Genomic DNA, 21,458 nt, shown 5'->3' with positions numbered 1-21,458 from the left:
TAAATGGTCTCCAAGTATAATAATAATGCAGGACTTGGGAAGTCTTTATTTGGCATGCAAACGACACACACATGCGATGGGCGGCACACACACAGGAACACACATTTTTTCTTGTGTCGCCTAATGCGATTGGGTCTCTGCACTTGACCCATCCCGTCATCCTTCCCCCCATGGGCAGCCGGGAGCAGATAGGGCGTCGACGTGAGCCGTGCCCCGGGGACCAATCCAAGTGCTCCTGCCCGTCTTCGTCAAGGACGCCACAGCGTTAGCGATCTGTTGTTGTGCATGTTTTTCCATTGTGTTTATCTTATCGGGGGGGAAACCCTTGCGAGCACGGGGAGACATGCTCTGTGTAGGTGGGGAGACATGCTCTGTGTAGGTGGGGAGACAGTGGGGAGACATGCTCTGTGTCGGTGGGGAGACATGCTCTGTGTAGGTGGGGAGACATGCTCTGTGTAGGTGGGGAGACATGCTCTGTGTAGGTGGGGAGACAGTGGGGAGACATGCTCTGTGTCGGTGGGGAGACATGCTCTGTGTAGGTGGGGAGACATGCTCTGTGTCTGTGGGGAGACATGCTCTGTGTAGGTGGGGAGACATGCTCTGTGTCTGTGGGGAGACATGCTCTGTGTAGGTGGGGAGACATGCTCTGTGTCTGTGGGGAGACATGCTCTGTGTAGGTGGGGAGACATGCTCTGTGTCGGTGGGGAGACATGCTCTGTGTCTGTGGGGAGACATGCTCTGTGTAGGTGGGGAGACATGCTCTGTGTAGGTGGGGAGACATGCTCTGTGTCGGTGGGGAGACATGCTCTGTGTCTGTGGGGAGGCATGCTCTGTGTCTGTGGGGAGACATGCTCTGTGTCTGTGGGGAGACATGCTCTGTGTAGGTGGGGAGACATGCTCTGTGTAGGTGGGGAGACATGCTCTGTGTCGGTGGGGAGACATGCTCTGTGTAGGTGGTGGGGAGACATGCTCTGTGTAGGGGGGAGACATGCTCTGTGTAGGTGGGGAGACATGCTCTGTGTCTGTGGGGAGACATGCTCTGTGTCTGTGGGGAGACATGCTCTGTGTAGGTGGGGAGACACGCTCTGTGTCTGTGGGGAGACATGCTCTGTGTCTGTGGGGAGACATGCTCTGTGTAGGTGGGGAGACATGCTCTGTGTCGGTGGGGAGACATGCTCTGTGTCTGTGGGGAGGCATGCTCTGTGTCTGTGGGGAGACATGCTCTGTGTCTGTGGGGAGACATGCTCTGTGTAGGTGGGGAGACATGCTCTGTGTAGGTGGGGAGACATGCTCTGTGTCTGTGGGGAGACATGCTCTGTGTCTGTGGGGAGACATGCTCTGTGTAGGTGGGGAGACACGCTCTGTGTCTGTGGGGAGACAGGCTTCCACTTCAGCAATATGAAGCATCTTGTCTTTGTCTTTTATTGCGAAGAAGATGTTTTTTGCGCCGACAGATGTTGAACCTCTATAATATTCTACTCCTGTGTTTTCTGCTCCAGGTGCTTCTGGCGTTCGCTAACGGACTCAACCAGCTTTATTTCTACTATGAGACCAAGGCGTCAGACGAACCCAACAACTGCAAGGGGATCCGCTGTGAGAAGCAGAACAACGCATTCTCCACGTGAGTGTCTTAGATTAGATTCCACTTGAACCCTTTCACTACCACACTGCCACAAGGTTAACCCTTTCACTGCGACAATATAAAAGGTTAACCATTTCACTGCCACATGACGGCAGGGGGGGCGGGCGGGCGGGCGGGCAGGCAGGCAGGCTCCACAGAGCGTACACGCACCTGGAGAAGCCGCGCAGCTCAGTGAGGATTATGTTCTTTGATTTCTCCAGCGCCTTCAACACCATCCAGCCGTCACTGCTAGCGGAGAAGCTCTCCGCGATGCAGCTGGAGCACGGCTTGGTGGCCTGGATCAAGGACTATCTCACTGAGAGGCCACAGTACGTCAGACTAAAGGACAGTCAGTCTGACGTACTGGTGAGCAACACCGGCGCCCCCCAAGGAACTGTGCTGTCACCCTTCCTCTTCACCCTCTACACCTCAGACTTCTGCCGCAACTCAAGCGGGTGTCACCTGCAGAAGTTCTCAGACGACTCCTCCATCGTAAGCTACATCACCGACGATGATGAGGAGGAGTACAGAGCCCTGGTGGAGAGCTTCGTGGGGTGGAGCGACAGCAACCACCTCCAACTCAACACCAGTAAGACCAAGGAGCTGGTGGTGGACTTCCGGAGGGGCAAGAAGAGGCCCCCCCCCGATTCCCATCTCCATCCGAGGGGTGGATGTGGAGATGGTGGACTCATACAAGTTCCTTGGGGTACACCTGAACAATAAACTGGACTGGTCGGATAACACAGAGGCCCTCTACAGGAAGGGACAGAGCAGGCTGTTCTTCCTGAGGAGACTCAGGTCCTTCAATGTGTGCAACAGACTGCTGCAGTCTTTTTACCAGTCTGTTGTGGCCAGCATCCTCTTCTATGCTGTGGCATGCTGGGGAGGCTACATCAACTCAAGGGACACCAACAAGCTCAACAAGCTGGTGAGGAAGGCTAGCTCCGTGGTGGGAGTCGAGCTACCTAGACTTGAGGTGATGGCAGAGAGGGGGATGATAAGGAAGCTGGCTGCCATCATGGAGAACCCCTACCACCCCCTCTACGACGAGCTAGTCAAGATGAGAAGCTCGTTCAGCCACAGACTCATTCCCCCACGACACTCAACTAACCGCCTCGGACAGTCCTTCATACCAGCGGCCATCAGGCTCCACAACAGTGGGCAGCGACTAGCAGCCTCCAGGCTCCACAACAGGGGGCAGCGACAGCGACTGCTACCAGACATTGACCTGGGACTTATAGGAACCCAAGGAGGACAACCTACACTACCTTAGGCTTACTGCACATTATGTGGACACTGTGATACTGTGATACTGTGAATAATGTATTTTTCAGTGGATACCGTGATACTGTGAATAATGTATACTCAGTAGATAGTAAATTATAACACTACCTCACGCATACTGCACCTTATGTGACACTGTGAATAATGTGAATATTTCTTCAGCTAGTCAGATAGTAAATTATATTGACCATATTGACCAAATTGTTTACACTGCCTGTGTTGTTTTTACTACCTGTACACTGTGTTGTTTTACTACCTGTACCCCCCCCCCCCCATGCTGCTATGATGCCTGAATTTCCCCATCAATAAAGGAATATCTTATCTTATCTTATCTTAGGCAGGCAGGCAGGCAGGCAGGCAGGCAGGCAGGCAGGCAGGCAGGCAGGCAGGCAGGCAGGCAGGCAGGCAGGCAGGCAGGCAGGCAGGCAGGCAGGCAGGCAGGCAGGCAGGCAGGCAGGCAGGCAGGCAGGCAGGCAGGCAGGCAGGCAGGCAGGCAGGCAGGCAGGCAGGCAGGCAGGCAGGCAGGCAGGCAGGCTGGCTACTACCATGGCTAGCCCTAGCCAGGCTGAACACAGCTAATGGAGACAATACATTACAGTACAGGCACGTGCGTATTTCCATATTTCATCCTTACTGTACACTATCAACACACACACACACACACACACACACACAGACCTAGTGTGTGTCGTGCTTAGAGGGCAGAGTGAGAGTCAGTCAACAGGGTGATGAGGCCAGCTCTTTTGTTTTAGAAAATTGCCTTATTGATTCATGATCAATTCCCTTACAGTATAGAGCTGGGATTAAATGCCTGCTTTGTATTCGACAATATGATTAACGGAGGCAGAGCCAACAATAGTCACCCTGGACTCTTAAATGACCTATTAGCGTGACGAGGGATTTTAACCTATGTAACGATCAATACCACATAGCACCACATAGGGTATGATGGACGGCTGTCTGCACTGTAAGGTTTGATTACAGGAGAAGAGAATACAAGAAACCAATCGGCCTCCAGTTCACAACACAAGAAACCAATCGGCCTCGAATTCACAACACAAGAAACCAATCGGCTTCCACTTCAAAACACATTCACGTGTCCCGCCCACCAACGACACAGACACAGAAATACAACAGATTCCATAGAAATCGATAGTTTGTTAGAGCAACGATGCAACAGTGGTGGGAAGTAACTAAGTATTTTTACTCAAGTACTGTACTCAAGTACAATTTCGAGCTGCTTGTACTTTATGTGAGTATTTACATTTTAGGGAACTTTATACTTTTTACTCCACTACATTTCAAACGAAATATTGTACTTTTTACTCCACTACATTTATCTGAACCCATCAGTTTGGGGGTTGATTTCACTGATGGAAGCCTGATCTTGGGTGCATACTCAAAACAAGACGGAACATATATGAACCCAGAACAAGCAGCACATTATTAATTACCTTCAGATGTACTGGTTGTAAGTTATACAGTAAGACATGTCCAGTTATACAGTAAGACATGTCCAGTTATTATAACATTGTCCAGTTATACAGTAACACATGTCCAGTTATACAGTAAGACATGTCCAGTTATTATAACATGTCCAGTTATACAGTAAGACATGTCCAGTTATACAGCAAGACATGTCCAGTTATACAGTAACACATGTACAGTTATACAGTAAGACATGTACAGGTATACAGTAAGACATGTCCAGGTATACAGTAAGACATGTCCAGTTATACAGTAAGACATGTCCAGTTATTATAACATGTCCAGTTATACAGTAAGACACTGTAAACTAAAGTTTTCCGCTCTGCTGCATATGTCTTGAGCTTTTGGTCACGTAGCTCAATGTTACATAATCTTTTCAAATTGTTACTCTCGTGGGAAGTCTCTCTGGGGGTTCCCCGTATCCTCTCTTTTATACAGAGCTGGTTTTGACAGGGGTGTTTTTCCCTCAGACTCGTCATATGGGGCCCATATCCGTGTCTTTGACCGGCTTCCTGCCGCTCTCCCAGGCGGCTTGGAGGGAACATTATCTGGGTTCTTGTTAGAATTACCATTGATATGTTTTGGGTCTCGACGTGTACATAGTGCTGGCCCTGGGTGCTTCTGTGTGGAACCACGCATGGACTTGCGCGCCTTGTTTGCTCATCATTGAAACAGCGTTTTTATGTGGCAACTAGGATGGAGTTTGTCTCTTCCAAGCGCCAGTGTACTAGGTTAGTCTCGATGAATTCTCGTTCATCTCTGGGGGGAGATAACGGAATAGATCAAAGCATTGGCGGAGGGGTCTCACGCTTTTGGGGTGGGCCACTGGGCGCAGTGCTTTTATGTTCTGACCGGCTTGGTGGCGCCTTCTGTGATGTTTTAGATCAACACGCGTACCTACCCCCCTCTTAGGACTGGGGATGGTGGCGTGATTAGGACACAGGACTGGTTCTGGTCGCGCCAGACCAGGTCAGTTAACCCGTTGTCCGCCGGGGCGCTGGTACCCTGAAGGACTTGTGCTTTTTCGGGGGGAAAATGCCGGGTTGGGCTGGGGCGTTGCAGGGGTTGATGTTATGGAGGTGTTCGTGGTTATATCACTGTGTGTTATCCTTCACTATTGCTTGGTCCGTTTTGTGTTGTACCTTGCGCTGTGCTAAAGGAGCCTGGTCCTTCTCCATTCTTTTTTTCGCACCTCTCTTCTTCTGCTTGGCGGGGCTGGGAGGGGGCTGTCGAGGTGGGTTTTGTACCCCTCTGGCATCCCTGTATACGTCCCGGTCCGCCGGGCCGAGGTCCGGACTCGTTCTCGTCGACCTGTTGGCCTGGGTTAACCCCTTCTTGAGAACTGAGACACTTGTACTGCTGTATAGCCGGTGTATACCCGCAGTTGTGTTTTGGAGTTTTTTTCTTGGGGGGGTTATAGGAACAACCGCCTCCTGTTAGGTGGTGGTTGGTTTCCAGGTGTGTTGGTAGCGGAGTCGACTCTCGGGTTAGGCCGGGCTTGACCCCGTCTGCCTGTGAGTGTGCCCCCGCACCTTTCATGACGTCTGCCAATCGTGTCAGCCTTCTCTGCCTCGGCCCCTCTAGAGGGTCGGGTTTTTTTGTGGAGGCTGCGGCATGGTGCACAGCATACCGTGCGCCCCTTCCGCCGGGGTGCTGTTTCAGCAGACCCCTTAGGCGCCTGTCTAGTCCGCACTGCTCCAGGCACAGGTCGAGTTTTTTGACCTGTTGCCTGGATTGAGGGATCGACCTCTTTGGGGGTTGTCTCCCCGGCGCGCTGCCTGGTCCCCCTGGGGGGTCTAGCCTCTTGAGGTTTTCAGGGCGGCGTGCTGTAGGGCAGCGGTTCTCAACAGGGGTGCCGCGGCACCCGAGGGAGCCTCAGAGATCTGCCAGGGGTGCCTTGAGATATTTATTTTTTTGGATTACAGAAAATTATCACTAAAGTGCTATCTGTTGCAGCTGCACTGTTTTCCATGAAAATACCATATTTGGATAAGTTTGACCATTTCTCAAAATCTGAAAATCATTATTTAATAAAACACAGAAAAGGATCACCAAGTTACTCTGGATAAAAAAAAACTTTACAGACAACATTGAGACAAAGCTTCCTGACACATCTCCATCCAAACTCTTGGAAGAACTCATTGAAATCTCATCTGATACCACATGGAGAGCTCAGTGTGGTGCTGAGTACCAAGTATCTCATGATGCAGCAGTTAAGGTGTTGATACCATTCAGCACCACATATCTGTGTGAAGCTGGCTTTTCATCCATGACAGCTCTGAAAACAAAATATAGGGCCAAGTTGAGCCTTGAGGATGACATGCGTGTTGCCTTGTCAAAGATCTCCCCACGTATTGACCGCATTATTAGCCAGCAGCAGCAGACCTCGCATTGCGCTAGAAATGTCCACTGAGTGAACGAGTGCTTATTTTCTGTATTTATTTATATTTTTTGAGAAATGGTAACTTGGTGATCCTTTTCTGTGAAATGGTCACACTTATCCAAATATGCTATTTTTATGGAAAAGAGTGCAGCTGCAACAGATAGCACTTTAGTGATACTTTTCTGTAATTCTATTTAAAGAAATATGCTATTTGATTTACTACTACAAGCAGTGTAATGTCAACAGTACTAAGCCATTTAGACCTGAAACACCTTAATAATGCATTATATAGCCTGCATATACACACAAATGTGTTTCCCGGTTTCTTAAATAAACATTATTTTGAAAGCAAGCACTTTTGTCATCATTGTAGCAAAAAAGACAGGACCGGAAAAGTCTTTATCGTATGTAGGGGTGCCCTGGAATATTTTATTGAACACAGGGGTGCCTTGGCAGCAGAAAGGTTGAGAACCCCTGCTGTAGGGGGGAAGGGCCTGCTCTTGGATGGGCCCTGTCCGATACGCTGGCGATGTGGGGGGTGGTGTCACTAGTGACGGCCTGGTGGGGTCTCGATGCTGCGGCGTTGTTGGCCTCACCAGGTCCCCTTTTCCGGGGGGTCCTGTCCCTTCCTGGGGCTGGGTCCTCCTTCACGCTCCGCTGCTACGGCCTTGCCACAGGGTTGGGTTCTTGACCTTGACCCCGTGATATTAGGGGTTGTAACAGTTTTTTTTCTCTTCCCGTTCGTTCCCTAGTGGCATGTGGGTTGTGCGACTGTGTAGTCGTGGGTTCTTCTGTGGGAAGGTAAGTCCCACGGTCTGCTCACCCTGTGCGTTGAGTTGCTAAACCCTCTTCGCACGGTCGGATCCGATTCCCTCCCGTCCTCCACTAGGGGGGTCTGGGGGCTCGGGTCCTCCCCGGTTCTGATGGTTGTGGGGTGCCTCAGCGGGTACATTTGTCGAGCTTCCGCTCTGCTCAGCTCCTGTGTTCCACTTGAGCGCAGAGCGTAAGCTAATACGAAATATAACATACGGTTAGCCTATAACCCTAGTTATATGAGTATAGCGACTCACTGAGGACCCCGTGGTCTTTGCCTTCGGTGGTGAAAGACTTGGGAAGGAGCTGTTAGTATGGCCACACCCCTGCTTATGTAGAGGAGCGGATGGGGGTGTGGCCAGGCGGAGGTAAATAGGTGTGTGCATGTGGAGAAAGTTATTCATTATTAGAGTGGATAAAGGGATAGTTCCAATAGAGCAGAGCACTCACTATACTCATATAACTAGGGTTATAGGATAACCTTACGTTATACAGTAAGACATGTCCAGTTATACAGTAAGACATGTCCAGTTATTACAACATGTCCAGTTATACAGTAACACATGTCCAGTTATACAGTAACACATGTACAGGTATACAGTAAGACATGTACAGGTATACAGTAAGACATGTACAGGTATACAGTAAGACATGTCCAGTTATACAGTAACACATGTACAGGTATACAGAAAGACATGTACAGGTATACAGTAACACATGTACAGGTATACAGTAAGACATGTACAGGTATACAGTAACACATGTACAGTTATACAGTAAGTAGGGCTGTCCCCGACTAAGGATTTGGATGGTCGACTAGGATTGGCCAAAATTTGATGTTAGTCGACTATTGGTCGACTTAAAAAAAATATATATATATATAATATTTTAAAACTTTTTTTCTTCTTTTTTTTACATTTTGTATCATTCCATTTGGGCTGTGGGGGGTGCTTAATGTCTGAAGGAGTCAACTGAAGGCTTCTTGTCCTCTGCAAAAGCATGCAATTGGTCCACTGATGGATACATCTTGATATTTGTCTAGTCTAGTGTGTTCATTAGATAGGTGAAATCCTCTTGCAGTGCCTCTGTGCCTGTTTTCGTAGGCAGTTAGCCTCTGGTATGCGTGCCATTAGCGTTAGCCACGCTTCTAGGCCTCTTTTCTTTTGGAAAAAATTATAATTTTTTTTTTTTTTTTTTTTTATATTCGACTAAGAGGTTGGCCAGTCGACTACGGCTCCTTTCGACCGATTAGTCGACTAATCGATTAATAGGGGTCAGCTCTAACAGTAAGACATGTCCAGGTATAGAGAACAGTGAACGGAGCAGAACGATGGCGGCCTCCCTCGAGACAACCCTAAACATCAACATTCATGACATCGTCTGTCTGTGGTTGTTGCTTGGTATGCAGACCTCACTGTAAATGTGTGTGTGTGTGTGTGTGTGTGTGTGTGTGTGTGTGTGTGTGTGTGTGTGTGTGTGTGTGTGTGTGTGTGTGTGTGTGTGTGTGTGTGTGTGTGTGTGTGTGTGTGTGTGTGTGTGTGTGTGTGTGTGTGTGTGTGTGTGTGTGTGTGTGTGTGTGTGTGTGTGTGTGTGTGTGTGTGTGTGTATCACTACCTCTATCTCTGTTCTTCACACCCACATTTACTCACAATTCACACAGCATTTATATTGAAATATAATGTATAATAAAGAGAATGATCTTGCAGTCAAACTCATTAAAGTTGATAAGTGTGTGTGTATGCATGTGCCAAGTAGGGGTGATAGTGAGTGAGAGGGAGAGAGGGAGAGGGAGAGAGAGGGAGAGGGAGGGGGAGACATACGCAACAAGAATTATAATCATCTTGCGATGTAACTAAAACATTTTGATAAGCGAGCATGTCTTGTAATTGTGTGTGTGTGTGTACCTGAACTAGACACACACACACACACACACATAATCACACATTTATCGTGATCTATGTGCGAGACATTCATAAGCATAGGATGATTTAACACAAACTCACGCAGAGAGAGGGAGAGAGAGATAGCTGAATGGATGAGGACAAGGGGAGTGTGTCCTAGGAGGGTGAGAGAGAGAAGAGAGAGACACACATGTACACACACACACACACACACACACACACACACACACACACACACACACACACACACACATACGCCGATTTTTAGCTCAACATTCAAATGATTAAATGACCAGATTGGCCAGCTGTATCTTTATGACTTGGCCTATTGGAGAGAATGATTGTATGAGGAGAGGAGAACAGAGGAGAGGAGAGCAGAGGAGAGCAGAGGAGAGGAGAGTATAGGAGAGGAGAGCAGAGGAGAAGAGGGGAGAGGAGAGGATAGCAGAAGAGAGGAGAGGAGAGGAGAGGAGAGTATAGGAGAGGAGAGTATAGGAGAAGAGGGGAGAGGAGAGGATAGCAGAAGAGAGGAGAGGAGAGTATAGGAGAATAGGGGTGAGGAGAGGAGAGCAGAAGAGAGGAGAGGAGAGGAGAGGAGAGGAGAGGAGAGGAGAGGAGAGGAGAGGAGAGGAGAAGAGAGAAGAGGAGAGGAGAGGAGAGGAGAGGAGAGGAGAGGAGAGGAGAGGAGAGGAGAGGAGAGGAGAGGAGAGGAGAGGAGAGGAGAGGAGAGGCGAGGAGAGGAGAGGAGAGGAGAGCAGAGGAGAAGAGGGGAGAGGAGAGGAGAGGATAGCAGAAGAGAGGAGAGGAGAGGAGAGTATAGGAGAGGAGAGTATAGGAGAAGAGGGGAGAGGAGAGGATAGCAGAAGAGAGGAGAGGAGAGTATAGGAGAAGAGGGGAGAGGAGAGGAGAGCAGAAGAGAAGAGAGGAGAGGAGAGGAGAGGAGAGGAGAGGAGAGGAGAGGAGAGGAGAGGAGAGGAGAGGAGAGGAGAGGAGAGGAGAGGAGAGGAGAGGAGAGGAGAGGAGAGGAGAGGAGAGGAGAAGGAGAGGAGAGGAGAGGAGAATAGAAGAGAGGGGGAAAGGAGATGAGAGGAGGGGAGGAGATAAGAGGTAAGGAGGACTGGAGAGGAGAGGGGAGACGATGAGAGGAAAGGAGAAGACAGGGAAGGAGAGAAGATGGGAGAGGAGAAGGGGTGAAGGGAAGCTGGCAGTAGAACTGAAGAGAGAGAGAGAGAATGAGTGACTGAATTCTATTGATTTTGGTGACCCCATGACCTTTCCTATAACACCACCAAACATTCCATTTTCAAAATGAGCCTGGAGCTTCATTCATACAGTCATAATATTTGCTGAGACCATGACCCGTAGTGGAACACAGCTTTCCTCTAGCGCCACCATATGGATAGACTCGGTCTGTTGAGACTGGCAATATCTGCCATTTATGCCATCTACCCAGTACAATGTGGCATCGTTAGGCCAAGTTTGCACTCTACTGAGTGTATTATTCAGAAAAAGAATTACATCTGGTTTTCTGACCACATTATAGTCTGAATGACCCATCTCTCTCTCTCTCTCTCTCTCTCTCTCTCTCTCTCTCTCTCTCTCTCTCTCTCTCTCTCTCTCTCTCTCTCTCTCTCTCTCTCTCTCTCGCTCTCTCTCTTGCTCTCTCTGTCACTCTCTCTCTCTTGCTCTCTCTGTCACTCTCTCTCTCTCTCTCTCTCTTGCTCTCTCTGTCACTCTCTCTCTCTTGCTCTCTCTGTCACTCTCTCTCTCTCTCTCTCTCTCTCTGTCACTCTCTCTATCTTGCTCTCTCTGTCACTCTCTCTCTCTCTCTCTCTCTCGCTCTCTCTCTCTCACTCTCACTCTCATGCTGCTCGGTGTGTTGGTTGACGATCGACCCGCATTAAATGTGACAATCTGCATTTTACTCTGAACACTCACTCCATGCCAAGAGAGAGTAGGACAGGATCATGGTTCTATGGGTAGGATTGGTCCTGTAAGACTTTGGCAGGTAGATGACGCTAAATTTAGTTTTACTATCGCTAATCGTTCATATACATTTGGATCATGTCGTTTTTTTTCATCATCTGAAGAAACTTGAGAAGTTTGAATGGCTTTTCTAAATTAAGTGTGTAAAATTGGCAGTTTTATTTCGACATCTTGGAAACGGAGATAAACTAGACTCTTTATTTTGACATCGGTGGAAGACGCCGTGACAGAAAGTGTAAACATCGTGCAAGGATTGTGGGAAATATATAAACTGGCACGAGAAATGTAGGAAATTGGTACGCGGTGGACGGTGGTATGCTGAAACCTGAAACTACTGCGGACATGCCGCGCCGAGTCCGGTCTGCTCACAGTAGGCCCGACTCTGTGGGAGACTTTACACTCGGAGTGCATAGTATAGACATTAGCATGAAAGGTAGTAGTAGAAGTATACTAGCATAGTAGTAGGACATCATATTTCAGATATTGAGGTGTGTTTTTTGTCAATGTCGGAAAATTGTCAGAGTTCCAGCTCTCCTGAATGTGGTGGGGGTTTCATTGCAACCAGTCGTCCCATGAGCAACGCATGCCTGTGTGTGTGTGTGTGTGTGTGTGTGTGTGTGTGTGTGTGTGTGTGTGTGTGTGTGTGCGTGCGTGCGTGCGTGCGTGCGTGCGTGCGTGCGTGCGTGCGTGCGTGCGTGTTGTGAGGGAATTGAACCCGATAGTCAAAGATAGACTTGATAAACACAGGTTTATTACAGAGAGTTATGGCGAGATGACCCAACTGTGATAATGGCCTCTTGTCCCCAGGTGAGCTCATGAATCCAGTGAGATGTCAGTCTTTAGAGTGTGCGAGAGCTGGGTGTTCTGGGTAGAATGGCCAGTTTAGTTTGGGGGGGGTGGGGGCGGTTGAAGGTGAGAGACAAAAGTTGAATGGTAATGGTAGGGGGGGGGGGGGGTGGAAACATGGCTGGGGGATTGTTTGGGGGGCGGGACTATTTTGCCACAATGTGTGTGTGTCTCTCTCTCTCCCTCTCCCTCCCCATCTCTCTCTTGCTCTCTCTCACTCTCTCTCTATTGCTCTCTCTCCCTTTCTCTCCACATCTCTCTCACTCTCACTCACTCTCTCTCACTCTCTCTCTCTTGCTCTCTCACTCTATCCCTCTCCCTCCCTATCTCTCTCTTGCTCTCTCTCACACGCTCTCTATTGCTCTCTCTCCCTCTCCCTCCCCATCTCTCTCTTGCTCTCTCTCACTCTCTCTCTATTGCTCTCTCTCCCTTTCTCTCCACATCTCTCTCACTCTCACTCACTCTCTCTCACTCTCTCTTGCTCTCTCACTCTATCCCTCTCCCTCCCCATCTCTCTCTTGCTTTCTCTCACACGCTCTCTATTGCTCTCTCTCCCTCTCCCTCCCCATCTCTCTCTTGCTCTCTCTCACTCTCTCTCTATTGCTCTCCACATCTCTCTCACTCTCACTCACTCTCTCTCTCTTGCTCTCTCACTCTATCCCTCTCCCTCCCATCTCTCTCTTGCTCTCTCTCACTCGCTCACTCTCTCACTCTCTATATTGCTCTCTTCCTCCACATCTCTCTCGCTCTCTCTCTATCTCTCTCTTTCTCTCTCTCTCTCTATCTCTCTCTATCTCACTCTCTCTATCTCACTAGAGAGAGGGGGAGACAGATATACTGGAATGGAATGGAGGAGAGATGAAAAGAGCAAATGAGGAACGTTAATTAGGTGGGGTTGACGGAACGGAACGAGAGAAAGAATGAAAGAAAGATTTCTCAAAAGCAGTTATTAACACAATGACAGAGACACAGGGGGGGGGGGGGAGAGCAAACAAACAGAGAGAGAAGGAGGGAGAAGGAGGGAGAGGATGTGCAAGGGCCAGAGAGGGAGAAGAGGAGAAGTAGGGGATGGAGGGAGAGTGAGAGAGGAGAGGGAGGGATAGAGTGGGGAGAAGGAGGGACAGAGAGAGAGAAAGAGGGATAGAGTGGGGAGAAGGAGGGGGAGAGAGAGAGGGAGGGATAGAGTGGGGAGAAGGAGGGAGAGAGAGAAGGGAGGTGCTCTATGGTTTTGTTGTGTTTCCACTTGTGAGCAGTTCAGATTGCTTCTGAATATTAATGCGATGACTCAATAGAAAAAAACATGATCTTCCTCTTGTGTTCTATTATGTTTGCCCCACTCTGAATTATCTTCAACCTTCCTCCCTCCATCCAGTTCTTTCTCTCTCTTCTCCTTACTGCCTTTACTCCATCCATCCATCCATCTCTCTCTCTCCCTGCTTCCCTCTCTCTCTCTCTCTCCCTGCTTCCCTCACTCTTTTATTTAGCTTTCCTCTGCCGCTCTTGACAAGTGGGACTATTAAACATACAGTGTATTGTTTGTGAGACTCACATGAACTGACCTGATGGCAGACTGCAGAGAGCTCTCCATGGTCCTGATGGCAGGCAGCAGAGAGCTCTGCATGGTCCTGATTGATCTGATTGATCTGATGGCAGGCTGCAGAGAGCTCTCCATGGTCCTGATTGATCTGATTGACCTGATGGCAGGCTGCAGAGAGCTCTCCATAGTCCTGTTTGATCTGATTGACCTGATGGCAGGCTGCAGAGAGCTCTGCATGGTCCTGATTGATCTGATTGACCTGATGGCAGGCTGCAGAGAGCTCTCCATGGTCCTGATTGATCTGATTGATCTGATGGCAGGCAGCAGAGAGCTCTCCATGGTCCTGTTTGATCTGATTGATCTGATGGCAGGCTGCAGAGAGCTATCCATGGTCCTGATTGATCTGATTGACCTGATGGCAGGCAGCAGAGAGCTCTTCATGGTCCTGATTGATCTGATGGCAGGCTGCAGAGAGCTCTCCATGGTCCTGATTGATCTGATGGCAGGCTGCAGAGAGCTCTCCATGGTCCTGATTGATCTGATTGATCTGATGGCAGGCTGCAGAGAGCTCTCCATGGTCCTGATTGATCTGATTGATCTGATGGCAGGCTGCAGAGAGCTCTCCATGGTCCTGATTGATCTGATTGACCTGATGGCAGGCTGCAGAGAGCTCTCCATGGTCCTGATTGATCTGATTTACCTGATGGCAGGCTGCAGAGAGCTCTTCATGGTCCTGATTGATCTGATTGATCTGATGGCAGGCAGCAGAGAGCTCTCCATGGTCCTGATTGATCTGATTGACTTGATGGCAGGCAGCAGAGAGGTCTCCATGGTCCTGATTGATCTGATTGACCTGATGGCAGGCTGCAGAGAGCTCTCCATGGTCCTGATTGATCTGATTGATCTGATGGCAGGCTGCAGAGAGCTCTCCATGGTCCTGATTGATCTGATGGCAGGCTGCAGAGAGCTCTCCATGGTCCTGATTGATCTGATTGATCTGATGGCAGGCTGCAGAGAGCTCTCCATGGTCCTGATTGATCTGATTGACCTGATGGCAGGCTGCAGAGAGCTCTCCATGGTCCTGATTGATCTGATTGACCTGATGGCAGGCTGCAGAGAGCTCTCCATGGTCCTGATTGATCTGATTGACCTGATGGCAGGCTGCAGAGAGCTCTTCATGGTCCTGATTGTTCTGATGGCAGGCTGCAGAGAGCTCTTCATGGTCCTGATTGACCCGATGGCAGGCTGCAGAGAGCTCTCCATGGTCCTGATTGATCTGATTGACCTGATGGCAGGCTGCAGAGAGCTCTTCATGGATCCCCCCTTGAATGGCCCTTCTAAGGTTTCTCTCCTTACTGCCTGTGGAGATTTTTTCCCTATTGTTAGGTTTTAGTGAGTTTTTCCTTACCTTCGCGTGGGGTATGTCTGGGAGTGCTTGCATTCTTTCATTTATTTGCATTCATCTAAAAATGTTTGGACCTTATGGTGTTCTTGTTCTGTTCTTGACTTATTGTTATGTTTTCTTCTTGACTTGTTTAAAGAAGACCTGTACGGCCCATGGGGACATTAACGTGTGTTGTCGGGCCCTATAAATAAATTTGATTTGATTTGATTTGATTTGATTTGAGCTCTTCATGGTCCTGATTGATCTGATTGACCTGATGGCAGGCTGCAGAGAGCTCTTCATGGTCCTGATTGATCTGATTGACCTGATGGCAGGCTGCAGAGAGCTCTTCATGGTCCTGATGGATCTGATTGACCTGATGGCAGGCTGCAGAGAGCTCTCCATGGTCCTGATTGATCTGATGGCAGGCTGCAGAGAGCTCTTCATGGTCCTGATTGCAAAGAAAATACTACTTTTCAAAAATATGCAGACAGGGCTCAATTGACTGGACATGATGTGTTCGGGTGCATCAAAGTTTCCCCAGACAGTCTGTCTATCTCAGCATTACTGATGACATTTGATTGACAGTTGAAAAGAGTCTTTCTTGTGTTGGCCAGCTGTACCGTCTCGTTGCTACTTGCCAGCGGATTGAAGGTTACATCAATCTGCTGGCAGGAAGTCAGAAGATCCCTGAATGGAGAGGCTAATCGCTAGGGTTGGGTACCTTTCACATTTTAACCGATACCGGTACCCAACGGTACCTTTTTCCGGTACTTTAGTCTCTAAAAATCTTTCTATCTCAGTTGTAAAATCCAAACTTCAAATAATTTATTAGCATTATTATTTATTTAGGACAATTTGTTAATATATACTGTATATAATATATTATATTGCAGCAAGTGTTGTCTGCATCTAGCTTTGTAAAGTGTAACAACACTTGCAACCGTTTTTGGCTTGCCATTGCCCCGACTGCTTTGTTGTTGAATCAAGTCAAATCCTAGGTAAGCGTGTATTGTCTGTGTGAACGTTGACGTGAATGTGCGGCACACTTCATACGTTTCGTTTCACGGTAAACGAAACGTTGACGTCAGCAGACTTTGAAAAATTTGAAGTTTTCTTTTTTTCGTACTGAAATGTGGCACCGGTGGATCTCACGTGAATCGGTACTCGGTAGTACCGACGTGATTCGGTCGGTACCCTTAATTCGGTTCGGTTCAGTACCCATCCCTACTAATAGCCCTCACTGGGCCTCCAAACCCAGTTTGCAAAGCCACAAGTCATCATTATTTTAACCGTAAAGGTTGTCTCTAAACGTATACCTACCTCTCCCCTCTCCCTCTCACACAATCACATCGGTCACATTGTGTCTTTTAGAGAGTGGAGGAGGTGGCAGCAGAGGGCATACATGGAGGGCATAACTTAAAAAGATTATTAAGATATTGAGATATTTGAATTCGGGCTCATCTTTACACGGCAGCTTCACAAGATCATCTTCGAGAGAATTCATCTTGCAGGCTTCAGGTTTTGCGCTTGTGCCCGAACCATAGTGGTGCTTCTTCTGGCATGTGTCTTTAGACCTGCAGCTCCGTTGAGGCAAGCCAGGCCAACGTTTCATCGTCCAGTTCCATCAGACCGCGTTCTCCATACGGTGGTCGGTGTTTGGGGCAACTGGTGATGATATGTTCCACAGTCTGTGCAGGGGCTCCACACTCGCATGAGGCACTGTCCTTGAGGCCCCACCTCTTCATTGAGGCGCCGTAGCGTCCGACGCTGGTCCTTAGGCGGTTGAGGGTTGTCCACTGCTTCCGGGGCAAGTCCTGACCAGGGACGTCCAGAGGGTCATTGATGTAGAGGTGCAGCCTGGATGGTTCTGCTGACCTCCACTGGTCCCTCCATCTCGTCCTGACCCAGGAGGCCTTGGAAGTGTCAGTAGCCTGTAGGCTTGCATGGAAAAGGGGTGCTGTGACTTTAGGCGCACACGTTGTGGTGTCTCTGTGGTGGTATTGTGAAGGAGGTGGGATGCACTGATCTGTGCCTTGCGGGAAAGAGCCAGTGTGGCTGCTTCTCGTCTGATGGTAGCCAGGGCAATACCAGCGAGTACGGGCAGTTGGTTTACCGATGTGGCTTGTAGGCAACCAGAGACTGTCAACAGGACGCTGTTGAGGACAACATCCAGCTTGGGTGCTACGGCACCAGACCGGGGCGCAGTACTCTGCGGCAGAGAACACCAGGGCCAGTGAGGAGATGCGCAGTGTCTTTGTTGAGGCTCCCCATGTGGTGCTGGCTAGTTGTCGTATCAGCACGGCACGGGCGGTTGTTTTTCCCCTGGCACCTTCCAGGTGTTGTTTGAATGACAGCATTCTGTCAAGCTTCACACCGAGGTATGTGGGGGTATGTTGGTACTGTAGCCGGACGTTATCCACCATGATGCTCATCTCACAGGTTGCTTCCCCAGACCCCAGTTCCTCAGGTATGAAGACAGGATGTTCATATCTTCAGTGAGGCCCTCTTCGGCTGCTTCCCAAGTTGGCTTGCTGAGTAGATGTAGATGTTAAACAGCATCGGTGCCAGCACTGAGCCCTGTGGGACGCCATTCCTAAGTTTCCTCACTCTGCTGCATTGGCCGTTGCTGGTGTGTAGCCGGAAACTGCAGTTGCTCAGCATCTCCATGATGAAACTCACCATGTGCTTGTCTGGGATGGTTTCCGGAAGCTTCATGTGGAGACCACGCAGCCATACAGTGTCGTATGCAGCTGTGAGATCCAGGAATACAGCGCCGGCCTTCTCACCTGCCTGGAAGCTGTCCTCTATGTCTTGGCACAAGAGGGTCACCTGGTCTGCCGTAGACCTACCACTTCAAAAGCCAGCTTGTTCTTTGGGCAGCTGGGGGTCGATCACTGGGTTGAGTGGAGGAGCTGTTCCAGGAGCTTGAAAGGCACACATAGTAGTGAGATGGGCCGGTATCCCTTGGGGTCGTCGCTAGGCTTATTCGGCTTTGGCAGGGTGATCACCTTGGCTCGGCGCCAGATCTTTGGCAGCCTCACGCAGCGGAGACACATGGAGAGGAAGGAGCACAGCCAGTCGGTTGCCTCCTTGCCTTGGTGTTTAATGTATTCCGGGTGGATGTTGTCAACGCCTGGTGCCTTACCGGTTTTCAGCCGTGTGATGGCCTGCTTGATTTCTTGTGCTGTGAAATCGTGGGATAGGTTGGAGTCACATCCCATCGCCCTGTGCAGCTCATGGACTCTTGCCGATGTTGTTCTGGCGAAGTCCTTGTCTGCATTGGGGAATAGTGGTGCTGATCAATCAGCATCCTTAGAGGAACTACTGGCGGCATAGATACTCTGCCAAGTATTTAAGTGTCTGCCCCGTTTCAAGGTTTCAAAGGACGACTTCCCAGGGTGACTTTCTTTGTGACCCAAAACCATCTGGCAGGTCTGGTTCCAGTTTTTAAGAACATATATTTCATTAAATAACATGAACATTCTAAATGCTCTCTCTCTCTCTCTCTCTCTCTCTCTCTCTCTCTCTCTCTCTCTCTCTCTCTCTCTCTCTCTCTCTCTCTCTCTCTCTCTCTCTCTCTCTCTCTCTCTCTCTCTATATCTCTCTCTATTTCTCTCTCTTTCTCTCTCCCTCTCTCTCCAGGTTATTCGAGACTCTCCAGTCTTTGTTCTGGTCAGTGTTTGGTCTGTTAAACCTATATGTGACCAACGTCAAGGCCCGTCACGAGTTCACAGAGTTTGTCGGGGCAACAATGTTTGGAACCTACAACGTCATCTCACTGGTGGTGCTGCTCAATATGTTAATAGCCATGATGAACAACTCCTACCAACTCATAGCCGTGAGTATTACTAATTGGCTGGAGACTATCACTCCAGCCACTCTCTCCACCCTCACCACCTGCCTCACAGATATCAAAACATGGATGCAAAATAACTTTCTCAAACTAAACTGCAATAAATCAGAAATCATCATTATCGGTCCAAAATCCCTCACCAGCCACACCCAGGATTTCTCCCTAAATATTGATGGTTCCATTGTCACCCACTCCACTCACATCCGTAACCTTGGCATCATCCTGGACTCCACCCTTTCTTTCCTCCCCCATTGGAACCACATAACCAAAACGGCCTTCTACCACCTCTGGAACATTGCTCGTCTCTGCCCCTCCCTATCACTCTCCGCTGCTGAAACACTGGTTCATGCATTCATTTCATCAAGACTGGATTACTGTAACAGCATCCTCTACGGCAATGTTTCCCAACCGGGTCCGCCAGGGGGCGCAGGGGGTCCGCCAGCCCACAGATGATTTGAGGTCTTTTTTTTTTTTTTTTTTTTTTTTTTTTTTTTATAATTTTTTTCTTTCAGATAAATATTTAATTAGCATATTTTTATCATCAGAAGCATGAATAGTCTCTCCACTACAATAAAAAATAAAGATAAATAAATAAACATCTAGACATGATTTTTGAACGTTAACAGTAGGCTACCGGTTAGCCGCTAAAACGCGAATCAGTTGACTATCACTTTCTGTAGCTAGCCTAGCACGCTAGTTAACTTTCTCGGCTCGTCTGCAGTCAGCCGCCAGAGGCGAAAATGTGTGACAAACAAAAAGGAGATGACGGCAGATCATCTGCAAAAAAAGTTAGGACCTACAGCAATCGCGAAAATTACATCACCATGGGCTTCACTGAGGGACCAGACAAACGACCTGAGTGTGTGATTTGTGGAGAAAAGTTGGCAAACTCGAGCCTGAAGCCCAGCAAGCTGAAGAGACATCAGGCGTCTAAGCACCCAGAAACCGTTGGGAAGGATCCAGACTTTTTTCGGAGGAAAGAACAGTCTCTCAAGGCGAACAAGCCTGTTGATGTTAGAGTAGCGTGGAGCAGGGGTGGCAGTGATTTACAGAAGGCTACCGAAGCCTCCTTTGAGTGTTCGCTTTTAATTGCAAAAGCAAAGAAACCGCACAATATTGGCGAGCAGCTCATCAAACCAGCCTGCATCAAAATGGTTTAGAAACTGTGCGGCCCACAGGTGGCGGATAAACTAAAATCAGTACCACTCTCGAACAATGTAGTGAATGACCGAATTGATAAGATGTCAAGTGATTGCGAGCAGCAGCTGTCAGAAAAGCTTAGAAAGGGTCCATTTGCCATACAACTTGATGAAACTACAACTGTCGCAGACGAGGCTGTGCTCATCGTTTATGTGCAATATATCGAAAATGAGGATCTGAAGCAGGACATTCTCATGTCAGTCAACCTTACTACCACCACTCGAGGTGAGGATATTTTTACTGCAGTGGATTCTTACTTCATTCAACATAAATGCAAACCGTTCACCATTAGGGTCTGATTTGAGAGGATGAATACAAGATTTGAATATTGGCCAAAATGTTTAAATACATATGGTGCAAGATTAGATTTGTTGATTGAAGGCACAAGTCAAATAAGCATAGTGGGTCTAATTATGATGCATATGCCTGTGTATAAGCAGTTTGTTATTAAAATTACAAAAAAAGTATTAAAATGACAAAAAAAAGTATTTTATGGTATTTTATTAGGAGGGGGGTCCAGGAATTTCATCAGAGATGTTTGGGGGTCCCTGGGGGAAAAAAGGTTGGGAACCCCTGCTCTACGGCTCACCAAACACTATCCTCAATAAACTCCTATATGTCCAATACTCTGCTGCCTGCATGCTCACCTCCACCCGTCGCTCTGATCACATCACCCCTGTCCTCCACGACCTCCATTGGCTTCCGATCAAATACAGGATACAATTTAAAATACTTCTCATCACATTTAAAGCCCTCAACAACCTTGCCCCTCCCTACCTGTCCGACCATCTCCACCGTCACACGCCCACCCGTCGCCTTAGGTCTGCTGATGCCAACCTCCTAACACCTCCCACGACCAGGCTCTGGACCTGGGGCGACAGGGCCTTTGCTGCTGCTTCCCCCTCCCTCTGGAATGCCCTCCCCAGCCATATCCGTGATGCAAACACCCTGACATCTTTTAAATCAGCCCTCAAAACCCACCTTTTCAATCTTGCTTTTGACCTTTAATTCTGTCAGTTTTATTTTATTTTGTCATGTATTATTTTGTTCTGTTTTTGTTTTGCCATAGTTTTGTCCCTTCCACCCATGTAAAGCGTCTTTGAGCACCTGGAAAAGCGCTATATAAAATGGATGTATTATTATTACTAATTACCCTGAT

The 21,458-nt window shown here is 48.6% G+C and overlaps 1 protein-coding gene across 1 annotated transcript in view; it reads left to right on the top strand.

The window, feature by feature from the left end:
- LOC311247955 (short transient receptor potential channel 5) overlaps positions 1 to 19,084 on the top strand; it is a gene marked incomplete at both ends in the record, with an annotated part of 50,836 nt that extends 31,752 nt beyond the window's left edge. The window contains 2 exons of the mRNA XM_084338931.1: positions 1,500 to 1,621; positions 18,889 to 19,084. Coding sequence (XP_084195057.1) covers positions 1,500 to 1,621; positions 18,889 to 19,084 — 318 coding nt within the window. The remainder of the gene's footprint in view (positions 1 to 1,499; positions 1,622 to 18,888) is intronic.
- Between the last annotated feature and the right edge of the window lie 2,374 nt (positions 19,085 to 21,458).

The sequence above is a fragment of the Notolepis coatsorum genome (assembly GCF_963971535.1).
Source record: "Notolepis coatsorum genome assembly, contig: SCAFFOLD_1174, whole genome shotgun sequence".
NCBI classification, from domain to species: Eukaryota; Metazoa; Chordata; class Actinopteri; order Aulopiformes; family Paralepididae; genus Notolepis; species Notolepis coatsorum.
The sequence above is the reverse complement of the archived record's forward strand: the minus strand, read 5'-3'. Positions and strand labels throughout refer to the sequence as shown.